At 40.9% G+C, this 14,108-nt stretch overlaps 1 protein-coding gene across 1 annotated transcript in view; it reads right to left on the minus strand.

Annotated features, from left to right (window-relative positions):
* Positions 1-210: 210 nt before the first annotated feature.
* The window catches only part of bmper (BMP binding endothelial regulator), a 35,415-nt gene continuing 21,517 nt past the window's right edge, over positions 211-14,108 (minus strand). Inside the window, exons 7-16 of the mRNA XM_038710505.1 lie at positions 13,960-14,059; positions 13,101-13,210; positions 12,669-12,803; positions 12,268-12,372; positions 8,270-8,315; positions 7,381-7,550; positions 6,841-7,042; positions 6,136-6,478; positions 5,446-5,576; positions 211-3,630 (exon numbers count right to left, since the gene is read on the minus strand). Of these exons, the coding sequence (XP_038566433.1) occupies positions 3,449-3,630; positions 5,446-5,576; positions 6,136-6,478; positions 6,841-7,042; positions 7,381-7,550; positions 8,270-8,315; positions 12,268-12,372; positions 12,669-12,803; positions 13,101-13,210; positions 13,960-14,059 (1,524 nt within the window). The 3' untranslated portion in view covers positions 211-3,448. The remainder of the gene's footprint in view (positions 3,631-5,445; positions 5,577-6,135; positions 6,479-6,840; positions 7,043-7,380; positions 7,551-8,269; positions 8,316-12,267; positions 12,373-12,668; positions 12,804-13,100; positions 13,211-13,959; positions 14,060-14,108) is intronic.

Genomic DNA, 14,108 nt, shown 5'->3' on the forward strand with positions numbered 1-14,108 from the left:
TTAGTTGATTTCTTAATAAAGAAGGAGAAGGAGGATCTATCCCCACAGGTGTTTTCACTTATTTTACCTACTCAGACCTCTTCTCCACACTTTGTACTCGAGAGTGTACATAATGTGAGGCTGCAACTCCATTATGAACTAATCTGCTGATTACTTTCTTAATTAATGGGTTAGTTTTGTCTAGTAAAAAAAAAACAACACAGAGCCAAGTTGACATGTTGTCATTTTAATTCAATAATAATTTATTGATTATCGTGCTTGATTGACATCTGCCTCACTCTTCTGTTGCACCTATTAAGGACAAACTTCAACACCCACATTGAATGAAAACACCTGTGTTCGAAAATAGCCCCACACTTTCAATCTTATTGGGCAAAATATCCGTCATTAGCCGTTTAAATCCAAAAATATCTGTATCGAACAACCTGCATCATTCATTGGTGTGTTTTTGGCCGATAAAATTTTTCATTGCAAAGTTTAGAGAATGCCATCTACACTTTTAAATATGTACTTATGAACATAGTACATTTTTAAAACCCAAATGGTTTTATAGCATTTTGAAATGAAACCCTTCTATCACATGTCAAATTCACTTTGGAGAACATTGTCATATTGCTAAAATGATCTGCTGTCATACAAGGTGTAAATGTTGTTTATATGAGCTATAAGATGCCTGTAAACAGTTGATGACCTACCACACAGTTCTCAAAACCAAAAACCGTTTTAAGTATCCTGCTTTGTAACACAAAGTACCAGTTTACTGTGGAAATGAACCATCATCTAGATGCATGACTGTGGACAATTTGTCAACCCCACACAGCCCATCAGTTGTTGTCCTACTCAGTTTTTAACATCCACTGTAGTTGTAGTCAAAGTGGATGCCGAATTGTTAAATGAAGCAGCCCCTGAGGCAGGTGGGCACTAAAGTCACATTTCCTCTATGTGTTCCCTCTGAAGTCTGTAAGACACCTCAAACATTTGAAGTGTATGTGTGTTGTCTTGTGTTGTCGGATGGAGTTTGGTGCTTTAATTCTCCTGTTTTAGTGCTATGTTTATGTGAAATGTGTTTGTACAAATTTGAAGTGTATTAAAAGTGTGCAAATGTATTTAAAAGAATGTTTTCCCTCATCATTGTTAGAATTTGGTCTTGGGTTTTCATTGAGTGTTGGTGAATCAGATTGCTAAAGGGGGCTATGCTTGTAGACGCCATAGCATCGTTTATCAACATGCTTCTCCTCAAAATTGAAACTGTATGTCATTATTGATACGACATAGGGCTGCAAACTGTTTTACTCCTACAAGTTTCTAATGCTGATATAGATTGTTGACATTAGAGCTGGGCAATAAAACAATAATGATAATTATCGGAATATAACCCCCCCCCAAAATAAATGTTTGTTTTAATTTATTTAAACCACGAACAAATTTGTACTTAATATTTCGATTTTTTTTTAAGGGAAAAGGACTGAAAAAAGATTTTACTTATTTTTACTCATGCGTATTTGTTGAATGTTGTTTTGAATGTTCTACCTCAGATTTGTTAAGTGATCCAGTTTGGCATCAAGTGTTTGTCACGTTCTGGCTATAAAGAATAGTTTATCCACACAATTAACCATCTGGTTTCTTCAATTTTCTCTCGGTAGCAAAAATCAGCCTTTAAACTTGAAAGGAAAATTAAGGTTTGACATATACTGTGATAATTATCGACATTTTTGGCCATATTGCCCAGCCCTAGTGAAGATAACATTAAGCAAGTTGATGAAAGACTTGGTCTTCTCCTTTTCACAGTAGCAAACATCCTCATCACTCTCGATCATACAGACAGCAAATGCACTGCTATGGTATCCCAACCAGTAAAGAGACAACATGGGCTGTCCAACTGCTGTATATCACCAAGTAAATGAAAGTAAATGCAAAATGGCAAAGAATCATCTTGAATCCAACTTTACAATGTTTTTCATCTTTAGCTGCAGAAAGAAAAACCTCTGGTCCCTGGAACTTTTTTGCTTTTAACATCTAATATGAAGCTACATTGTAACTGCTTAGCAGGGCGTGCATGTTTATTGGGTGCGAGTGATTTTCGCTCTCTCGGATTATTTAATATTTTTTAGCAGACAGGTAAAAAAGTAAAAAGGCTAAAAACTCTATTTCACAAAAAAGAAGCTTGAGAAAGGTCCGAAATATATCTTACTTTTGATAATGAGCATTTTCTTGTATCTTTTTTTCTATCTCTGAAATCATCACCAATTAAAGGACAAGTGCTTCGCTAAAACATACAAGAATTCCTTCAGTTTTCCTACTCCAGATGTCTGCATTTCTTTTGGGGATTTGAACCAGCAACCTTCGGGCCAGGCTTTCATTTCCCACAATATTTAAAGGGTTTAATACTTTAGAAAGTAAAGACAGCAGTCAGAAATGAACTTCGGTAAAAGATTATATTGCTGGTCTTAAATAATTATCGTCAAGTGAAACATTTGCTTAGATGAACACCTTCAGTTTGATACGAACCACAACAACCTGTACATGGAGCATAACACAATACAGTACTTTTTCCCTGCGATGGTGCAACAACTGAGTCACATTTGGGCATTTCTCTTCAAACATTAACACAAAAGTACACAACAAATACATAAATAGCTTTTGTTTCCCTTTAAATCATTTATAACGCAATTATATACATGATTCTGGCTCTTGCTACGACATGTCATTTGACCGATATATAAATTAACAACATCAACAACAAATAATAATAATAATAATAATTAGAACAATAATAATATAAAAGCTGTCTGTCTTTCATATAAATCTGGCTAGCTTACAGTATGAAATGATGGAATAGAGACTTCGAGGGCAGTTTGATATGAAGCATCAGAGAGTTTTTCTGCTTTCAATCTCCTTATTCCAAAAGCAGATGCTCAGTTTCCCACTTCAGAGTGTTTGTGAGAGAAATCTCGGCGCCTTGTTGGCTCAAACAGGAGTCCACTGGGCCAAACTGTTTCCTGAAGGTCCACGGCAGCACGGACAAACGCTCCTCAGATGGTGGAGCCTGCAAAATCTCTAATGAGGGCCCCTGAGTTTTTTCTTTCAGTTCAGTTTAGTTCTTCTTCTACAAAACTGAAACTGGCGCCTCCTGCGGTGGTGACTGGTATTGTGATTGCATTACAAGAGGCACAAGGAAGTCAGAAGTTGAATGTGGAGGCGGGGATCAGCCTCCCATCCATTAAGTTTCCCTTCAGTCCGTCACCACTGCTTGTATCTCTAACGTATAAGTCACTGCAACGCTACCTTGCGAAGATATGGACCCTGAGTACCTTGTCGCATCTGATCTGTCGACTTGTGTCCTTTGTGTCCTCCCAAACTCTTCTCGTTTTGTTTGGCCCTCTAATTGTGATCCTATAAATGACCATCCCTAACCTAACCCCTCCCCATCCCACCTGGGTCACAAGGGTCACCGTCCCGGGCAGGCTATGGGTTTGATGCAGCGTCCCTGGAACAGCACCAGGTTGGCGGGGCAGTGGCAGCCGGCCACACAGGGTTTAGTGCACGGTCCGATCTCGTTCCAGTTGTCGCAGCTTTTGGTGCAGCCCGGTCCGCATGTGTCGTACACAGCGCCGTGTTTACACTGAGTGGCTGGAGGGATGAAAAAGAAGAGTAAAAAATCAGTGCATTGTTCTTCCAGGCAATTCCACACCGTCTGAGTATGTCCTCTAAATTATTGTTATTAGGGCCTGAGCATGAAACATGTGAGGTCCCAATTGAAACTGAAGGGATTTTTATTTATTTAAAACTCTGTTTTGGGGGCCAATACATGCTCAAAAACTCACCAAACTAATAATTAGGCACATAATTCAGGCGCGCCGAAACATTTCGTATTTTATGGGTCTCGCACATGGGCGTGACAAAATGGCTCTTTAGCGCCCCCCTACAGACCATACACGCAGGTCACAAATTTCACCTATGTGTATGAAATTTCTGTGGTACATGTATCATGTCCAGACGCACAGAAAAGCCTCTTGGAGCGATGCCCCACACCCAACAGGAAGTCGGTCATTTTTGGATGATTTACACACTCTGTACTTTAACGAACTCCTCCTAGGGATTTAATCTGATCGACTTCAGATTTCTACTGTGCCTTCTAAACACATTGACGGTGAAAAGTTGTGCTATCTGTGAGTTTTCGTCAATGGGCCTGTCTGTGGCGTGGCGTCAAACGTCAACGGTTCGCCATAAAACAGCAAGTTATATGACTTAAGTGTACATGCTCCGATCTGTAACAAACTTTACATGGTCGATAACAGTCCCATCCTGAACACATCTACATGAAAATATTCACTCAACGGCATAGCTCCACCCACTGGTAAAAGGAAGTAAGCTGTTTCTGACAAAACGTGGCTGCCTCATAGTTATTGTGTCTGGCAAAATTATGTGTAGGATGCCTACTGAGATAGACCTTTTTTAAAGAGTAAGATCCTTTTATTTTAACCAGAAACAGCTGCTATATCGCAGTCGTTAAAGCCACCAGGATTATGTTGCAGCCCTGTTTCACTTTTGTGAAACACACAAACATGAGAAAATGGGGTCAAGGTTAAAAATACCAATGTTAGACAGTACACCATGACAGATATTTACATTACATTAATACTACACCACAGACACTTTGGCCATTGGTGAGCTTTAGGCCTAGAGCATACAGTGTTTGGCAAGGGAAACTCAAGGCCACTTATAGTACATCCTAAAATAGATTATTTATTTAAATATTAGGGAAACTCTGGGTTTTCTGTTTCAGAGAGCAAGATCAGATAAGCCCTAGATCAGTAACTCCAGCAACTGATGCTGTGAACCTAACCTCCTCCCGAGCTTAATATTTATAGCCTTCCTATTTAAAATCAAATGTAATGGGCTGTAGGAGAATTCCAGCACTTTATCATTCATTAAGGAAATTCCGGTCTGGTAAATGATGAATGAGCAACGCTGTTTATGAAAAGTAGCCTACTAATGTTAATGTATTGATCCTTTCTCCATCCTGAGTTTTAGAGCCTATCGTGGTCTGCGTCGGCACGCATTCATATTCTAGCTCCACCCGATTAAAATGGAGGCTCTGCCTTTATTTATCCGTTGCCGTGGTGAATCATAGTATCAGAGCTCCATTGATTCATCCCCCCGCACGTGCTTCCATCAGGCTCAACATACTCAGAGCTCTGGGATAAACTCAGAGTTCGTTAAGCCTGCTTTCTGAAACAGGGCCCTGTTGTATAGTCCATGAAATTGCATCTGTCCCTCACAAATTACTATTGAGCTTTGCTAAATAACTGTGAGCAAAGAAAAAAAGGTCTGACTACCTGTGGTATGTAAGATATCTTCAGATTATTGTATATCTTTGTGTGTGTCTTTTGACTATTCATCTCATTTGAGATAGTAATTATGTCATGAGTGCTGTCCACTCACCCATACAGGCGGTGTCGGGCCTCCAGAGGACGGGCACTCCTTCCCTCTCGCAGGCTCGGCTGTAGGCGATGAAGGACTCACAGTAGCAGTTTTTATGGACTGGACACTCACACATGTCCGTCACACACGACCTAGAGAGAGCAGGATGTTAAATGATATTAATGACTTCATCAGACTTACAGTATATTTGAGACCAATTTAGCTGTTGCTAAAGTCAAGTCAATTTCATTTATATAGCACATAATGCTTTTGTCATCTGTGTAACTTTCTAATTTTGAAGTCTAGCTTTAGTTGTTTTAGTTATAATTTAGTTTATGTTGTATAATTAGATGTAACGGGGCTGAAATGTGTTGATAGTGCTCACATCATGACTGTCTTCATAAATTGTAGGATTTGTGGAAAATTGAGAATATTGGTAAAGTGGTCCATGAAGGTTCATTGCACGAGTTTATGGTGAGGTTGTGGTAAGGTTAGGGTAAGCGTCCCGGGTTTATTTGGGTCAATAAACCATAAAAGTAAAAAGTAGTTAATCCTATTACAGGAGGTATCCTCATTTGATGTTGAAAGTCTCCATTCCTCAGGTTTACACTAAAGGAGACTTTAAATGAAATAACAATTGTACACACAGACATGTACAGTATGTGCATTATTGTCACAGCACGCTGAAACGGTGAGGCTCTGTCCTCTAACCTGTAGAAAGGGGCGAAGTCAACCACACGGTGGCACTTCTGAAACTCCCATGATTTTATCTTCTGGCACTCCCTGTGGGCGCGGAACTTGACTTTGACACTGCCAGGGCACAGGATGGATGTCGGCCGGCGAGGAGGAGGCTGCTGAGTGCAAACTTCATTTCCCTCGACCCGCCACGACTCTGCAAACTCGTCCACATCAAACTTGTACTGCCCGTCACCTCCCATGGTGTCGTCACGCTTGTGGCCGTTGTAGTTGCCGCAAAGACCACAGAGGCGTCCACGCAGGTGGGGAGCAGCCACAACCTCCACGAAACTGTCACCGTCCCACGTGATCTCCAGACCTGCAGGGCAAGATGGAGGGAGGAAAACAAAGCTTAATGTTTAAGACTGACGGTAATTCCTTTAGAAAATACCAACAAACAAACAGAGGTAAGTGCATTTCATGTTTTAAAGGTCAGAGATCAAGAGATGTAGTTTGTTACAGTAGCAGTGAGTGACTTTTACAAATAGGGACACATCTTCAAAAACGCAGAAAGACACCAACAGGTATCAATCAATTTAACATTATTGTTGTTTGTATCTAAATGTAGGCAGTTGTTTCCAAATTTAAACAATGTTAAAGGAAGCTGTTTGTCTGTGAGGCTTCACACTAAAGAAATTCAGTTGAGTTCCTGTGTTCCTGTGATGCGTGTTATGTGCTGACCTGCGATGGTGGTGAGTTTGAGCAGGTATCCGTCCAGGTCGATATGCACCCCGGGGCCGTGGTAGGGCAGCGCGATGCGGGTGCCATTCCTCCGGACTGTTAGGTGCTGGTGGAGGCTGAGGATCAAACCTCCCAGCCTAATCTCAACAGACTGCGTCCAGGAGAAGGAACGAGTCCGCCGGGCATCGTTTTTCACCAACACCTAGTAAAAAAATGGAAAATGCAGGTTAAGCTCCCATAAATTCTTTGAATAGTTGAGTTAAAGAAAATTTATTTGGGCTCCGTTTATGTATTCTAAAATAAAGATAAAATGCTTACAAATGCATGCAAAGTGATTGTCAAACAAACCTAGAAATCCTCTTTCCAGTGTTTGTGCTAAGCTAAACACCTCCCTGAGCTCTGCTAAATGCACAGAGGTGAAATTCATCTTTCTTTCTCATCTGACTCTCAGTGAAACAGAAAAAAACTGTTCCTCCTAAAGACAATCCTTTAAAGGCTGTAAAATGAAAATATATAAATAAATTTAAACTTCCATCCTACCATGAAGCTGGAGTCTGGGATGTTGATGTTTACGTTATTTCCTGGTCCTCCAGAGGGGGTGCCGCCACAATCACGAGTCAGTACGTACTGACAGGTTCCCTGAAAGTTAAAGGTCCTGCCGTCGAAGGTGTTGTAGTGAGGGTCGCCAAAGACTGTACATACACCTGGCTCTACAGAGGGAAGGAAGCAAAGACAACAAGTCAGTGAGAAAGAAAGACCAAAAGAAAGAGAAATAAGTTATGGAAAAATATCTGCCGTTTGAACTTTGTTGGCTTAAAATACCAGCAGTGGGGCACTTTAAAAACTAATGTCTCTGTTGTCCCAGGATAGCAAGAAACAGCCAAAAATGCAAGGGTTTAAAAGGATACATGTTGATGCCTGATACTTAATGATAAATGGGGAAATGTGAGGCACTAATCGGACTCACTCAGAAGTGGGACCAGGAGGTGTTGTAAAACTAAACTCTACATTATGAAGAAGTGAGGTTTATGGAGTCTTTGTAGTCCTGAAATGGTGCATTTACAGCTACTTTTGCTGGCTGCAGGCGTCAGCCAAAAACCAAAGTAAACTGACCCGAGGGCAAACCACAGTCTGGACTGAGGTTCATGGGAAATGCTCAGCTGAAGCTACAGAGGCTGGACTGAGATCTGTTTTCATTGCCTTCGGGAAGTCCATAGACATTACTTTACTTTTATTATCTTACTATATATCGCTCAGTACAAATAATCAATACCTAATTTCACAGCTGCATCAAAACACTATTTTAACTACAAACTGACTTGCGTAAACATATTTAAGGCCTCAAATTAAAAACTTGTCTTGGATTATTTAAGCATGAGTTAATACTCTGGAAAAGAGGAAGCTGGACGGTTGAGAAGGACTTACTCACTTTCAGTGCAAACTGGACAGCAGCCGGTCCTGTTCAAGATCTTATTCTGCAAGAGACGAGGCAGAGATGCACAGTGTTAGATTCTCTCAAAGGGATTAAAAGAAAAAAACTCAACATCTTTGCCAGAATGCAGATTGACAGTGAGCAACATCACAGGCAGAGGGAAAATAAGGGAATAAACATCAGATTTTTGCACAGTTCAAAAATTACAGTACTGAAGTGTTTATTAACATGCCAATGCCAAACACTCTGAAGGGACATCAGCATGTAAAAAGAAATTTCTTATTATATATCTAACTATTAATGTTCAATTGACTGTGTTGTTGTTGCATAGCTGCTATCTAAACCATATTACAGTCAGACTATGAGTAGGTTTTGGCCTCACACACTTTTGTATGTATATGTGATGTGCAAATAACGCATATCCGACCATAATATTTTGAATGAAAGATATAAAGAGTGTAGGACATAGAAAGCAAAAAAGAGAGAAAGATGGAGGACAGTTGTTGAAACTGTGATACAACAATGAATATTAAGAACATTGAGATGGATACACATTACTAAAAATACTAAAGACACTCGCAAATCTACTTTTCTAATTTACTTGCGTAACAACTCTCCAACTTATAGAGCTACAGCCACTGTAACAGTTTATAGTTATTTTCACTTCATCATCCAGGTTTGATTTACTGAGAAAGAATAGCATATGACATGAAATGAAACACACTTTTCCAGGGTTTTCCAGCTGTAAATAAACACAACAATTGTCAGACAGCCGGGAGCTAAATAATATGGTTGACGTCCATCAAAGATTAATCACATACTTGGAGAAAAACAGGTAACAAACACTTGACTGGGATGAAAGCAAAACCTTTGTCCAGACTTTGTTGGCAGAGGCAGCAAAGGTAACAATCCTGTTTCCGTGCTGTCATTCAAATAGATGGAACAGAAATGAAAAGAATGATAGATACAGAGGAAAGGTTCACATTTGGACAAGTTCACATTCAAACTAGGACGACCACAAAGACATTGATACTCCAACTTCAACTGCTGAACTCTTGTCTGTAACAGGAAACTCTGCGAATGTGTGTGTGTGTGTGTGTGTACAGTATGTTTCAACTTCCATCAAAAGGTGCAGATCAGAGGACTCTTTCACACACTTAGTTTTTGTTGCCTCAGGGAAGCCCTTCATACGCACAAACACACTCTTTTTCCTGTCTCTGTCATATACACACACACACCACTCATCTGTCATCACAAACAGACGTTGTCCGTACACTCAATACACACTCCAGAGTCCTAACCTCTGCACAAAGGGCACCCTCTCTTTGAAGAGGGCTGCCTTTTGACAAACTGCGGACACAAAATCGCACACACACCTTTCTCTCTCTTTCTCTCTCACACACACACACACACACACACACACACAGTGACAGAGATTGGTTTCAGGGGCCTAAATATAGGGAACCTCTTCTTTGCTGTCAGTCAAACGTCACACAGACAAAAGGCTGTTCAGAGACACGCTGTCTCCACAGGGACGCACACACTCTGCCGACCTGCTGCTGACCGCAGGATGACAGCATGGGAGAGTGTGTGTGTGCGTTTGAACCACACTCATGATAACTTGGGATAGGTGTGTGAGTTTGTATGTAATGACCTAACATATAATTTATCCTCTTCAATTAAAGACTTCATTTGATCTTAACGTTATTTTGTCATACTACAGATCACATCTATCTAGAGGTAATGTTAGTTTTTTACTTTAACATGTTGGCTCATTATTAAAATGGTGGATGTGTGTAAACTCCATATGGAACCTGTACATTTTTTATTTCACCAGGAGCAGTCAAGTACACAATACAAGTAATTAAACCGTGTAAGGGAGGTAAGGGAGTGGGGGTCTGGGTGAGGGGTGGATGTGTAGTGAGTCCAATGTTCTTGTTGTACAACGAATCAGACGCTTCTCTTTTAACCATGCACAGATAAATATTGTCACTATGGTTTAGCAGAATCATCCAGTATCAAAGTTTTTTTAGCGAGTATGGTAAGTTATATAAAAAGTAGTGAGTGTGTATGAAATAACTGTATTGAAACTCGTCAGGGTTTTGACAACAAAATGGACATAGCTGTTGAAAATGATCATGTATGTTCTGTTATAGTTTATATAACATCAGCTTACTTCACAACTCGTGAACTTAGACCAACAAAATGGTCACTTACATGATCATAAGTCCCACAACAATGAGTCTGTTATATGGACACTAACCCATTTAAAGGCATAAAAAGACTGAACGCACTCAGTAGGTTGGGGCCAGGAGGTTCCCAGCAAACTATCACTTCACATGAAATTACACAGACATGAGACACTGATGATGCACAGACTGCTGGGTTTTACCTCACTGCCCCTTGTCCATATGGGTCACAGTGATATGGTGCTATAAGAATTCAGGGTGAAACCCATAAAACTCCAAATACAGAGATCTTTATCATGCTAAAAGATTAAGGAGGTAGTGCTCAAATGTTTTCCCATAAATGCAATTTACCGGTGAACATAACAAGGCATCTGGGATTTTTTTTCATGAGCTGTGATATCTCCAACACAGTGTCATGAATGAGCAAGAAGAAGGTCTACGGCACATGTAGCAAACATAAAATAAAATAAAAATGATCTAACATAGCAATCGATTTAGCAGATGGCATCTCGACACCAACACAACATTAGACCTTGCTACATATAAGAAGCACAGCAGGCACTTGGTTGTAAATATGACTTGTATTCCAAGCCATCTAAAACCTTATCCCAGCAATTAAACATCCCATAATTACTAAAGAAAACAAATGCTTATTTCATAGTGCTGCTTCCCAAATATGAGAAAGATTTGTTTACATCTCTTTCACTGGAGTCAAAACTCTCTGCAGACCACCTATATCACCCTGCAGTCGTCTGTTCTGACCACAGACAACAGGTGAGGGCTTGTTGTAACCGCTGGAAGCGTGTGAACTTGGACTATCACTTTGACTGCGTGACTGCCAGCGGCCGGTGCTATGTGAGGAATCCACTCCATCACCCACTGGCCGACAGATGACCCCAGAGCGACATCTGCGACAGGTGAACGAAGCACAAACCTTCCTCCTGCCAGCAGTTCCCAGAGCGTTTGACAGCTAACGCCACGCTTCAGCTGTGCGTAACATCACTAATGCTCTATAAGGGCACCTTTCTATTGTAGAGGAGAAACCACAATGAAAAGACCTGGAGAGTGACAGGTTTAATACTGACTGTGTCTTTTAGCAAGACACTGATCCCCTGCAGGAAAGTGTATCTAACCTTTTTGGCTGTCATATATCTGACGTAATGTTTTGTATAAATCTGTCCTGTCTCCCAATAACAAGTTTCAAAATGACCTAAATTACCCAGAGAAAGGGAAAATATAATTCTCTTTTATTTTTTATTTTTATAAATATTTTTACATATCTGTCAGCAGTAATCCAATCATATTTCTGAAAGTATGTATAAAACTTTTTTTACAAATATATTTGGATGACTACTGTCTGGAAATAGGTTTTTTTTGTTGTTGTTTACAGAAAAGGACTGTAAGAAGATGGAAATAACATTAGTAGATTTAGATTAGAGAATGATATGATAATAAGTTGCTCACAGTAAAGTAAAATAAAGTAAGCAAGCCTTTCTTTCAGAGTTCAGAGTTTTGGCTCAGACTAGTGAGTGAAATGGTTATGGCTGCTCCGCAAGTAAATCAGAGGAATGCCTCTGTTTTGAGGTGTCTCGCATATGAAGTGAAGATGATAGAGTTAGTCATGGGCTGTAAAGTGTGAGTGTCAGACAGATCAGGCAGACAGAGGAAAACAGATAAAGTGGAGTGACAGAGACAGAGGCTGAAGGCCGTTAATAAGTTGCAGGTCAAACAACAGCTTTGATACCATGACGTAAAGCCTGCAAACAGGATGTAAGTCGGTGATTGGCTGATGGGCCTGTCACTCACCGAGGGGCAGCTTGTGATTGGTACACACTGCTTGGGCCGACATTCGACGCTTCCTTTAACACACGCACAGAGAGTGCAGTTAACTGACGACCACATGTCCCCTTCCTGCAGGACAGGAGAAACACACCAGCATCAGAATACAACCATCCAGACATAAACACACCCAGCCATCCTTCATCTGTCTGTCTGTCTATCCATTCATCCTCCAACCATAACATCCATCCATCGTCAGTGCATCTATCCGTCTATCTGTCCATCAATCCAACCATTGTCTATCCAGTCATTTATCCTTATGTCCGTCTATCATCCAACCACCACTCATCTTTTCCACATCTACACATCTATCCATTTTTTTCTTTTCCCGTCTCTCCACCCCTCCAGTATCCACTCTGCTCTCTCACCCTGTAGATCTTGTTCCGGACTCTGCAGTACTTCACTTCCTCCACCTTCACATAGGACAGACATTCCTCGCAGCACTGATCGCCGTGGCAGCTCCCCGGCCGAGAGCACTGCCTCTTGCACACCACGGTGGAATCCTGAGAAGAAGGGCCCAGCAGGGATTTATCATTTATTGAAGTCATGAAGCGATTTCAACAATATTGTTTTTGTCAATAAAGGGGGTTGTGAAATAAAGAAAGGTACTTTATTTGTCACATACACATCCATGTAGCTAAATTCGTTCTCTGCATTTAACCCAGTTGTGGGCAGCCACTGTACGGCGCCTGGGGACCAACTCCAGATTGAATGCAATGTCTGGTCAATGGCACTGACTGGAGAACCTAACATGTTTTTGATGATGGTGGAGTAGGAGCGTTTGACATTCAGTCCGATACCTTGCAGGTGCAGGCGGTGCAGTTGTCGTGCATAAAGCAAGTGCCATTCTCGTAAACTTCGCTGTGGAACAGACAGCTTCCTAAAGACAGATCAAACACCTTCCTCTGACCTGAAGGAGGAGGAGAAAGGCAAAGATAAGAAACAGGGAGACACATAAACTCACAGTAATGATTTACTTGGTGACGTTTTTTGGCTTATTTAGCTTGCACAGTGCATGCAAAATTAGAATGAGAGCAAGTCAATGTAAAGTCGATAGAAGCAGGTGAATGGATGAGAATAGGTGCAACTTTGCTAAAGTGTCTGCAGGTTTTCATTTCAAACAATCACCACAGCAGCTTAGAGAACCTGTAAAGTTGTAAAATATAAACTTATAGAGTTATATTCTCATTCAGTGTTAACTGTCAGTTTGTCTGTGACAACCTGTATTCACAGCCAAGCACTTCCTACATGACAAATCCCAGATCAAACTCCCACACATTTCCAGGATCCCAGCATGATTATAAGGAGCCTTGCTGTTAGGGGTTAGGGTGCCTTTGTTTTAGTGCCTCCCTTTGCTCCTGACCTCAACTAGGATGCCAGGTGTGCCAATTGTTTTAATATGAGTTATATTTTTTCGTCAGTGATCTTCTTGTGTGTGACACCAAATTGTTTCAACTTCAAAGATGGAAATTAAAGAAGGTAAATGTGAGCCTTTGACCAACTGTAAACCCACCCGTTTCACTGTCAAATGAACTGGCTGCCCTCCAGAAACAAAAGAATGCTAAACATAAAGCATATTGAACAACAGCAACACCTGTGGAGGTTTTACATCAACCTCCACATAGGTGACAGATCAGAAAAGTGATCACTGGTGTTTACCGAGACATCTGGGACAGCACTGTCCAGGCGGGGTGTGGCTGAGGTGGGCAGGGCAGGAAAGGACAGGACACACCTCCCTCATGCAGAGAGTCCGCCCTCCCTGGAAAAACGACAAAACACTATTTGATTAACGGGATGTTTCTTAACGC

Source organism: Micropterus salmoides, unplaced genomic scaffold (assembly GCF_014851395.1).
Source record: "Micropterus salmoides isolate LMB-PRFRI ecotype aquatic unplaced genomic scaffold, ASM1485139v1 Ms_hic_scaffold_11, whole genome shotgun sequence".
NCBI lineage: Eukaryota > Metazoa > Chordata > Actinopteri > Centrarchiformes > Centrarchidae > Micropterus > Micropterus salmoides.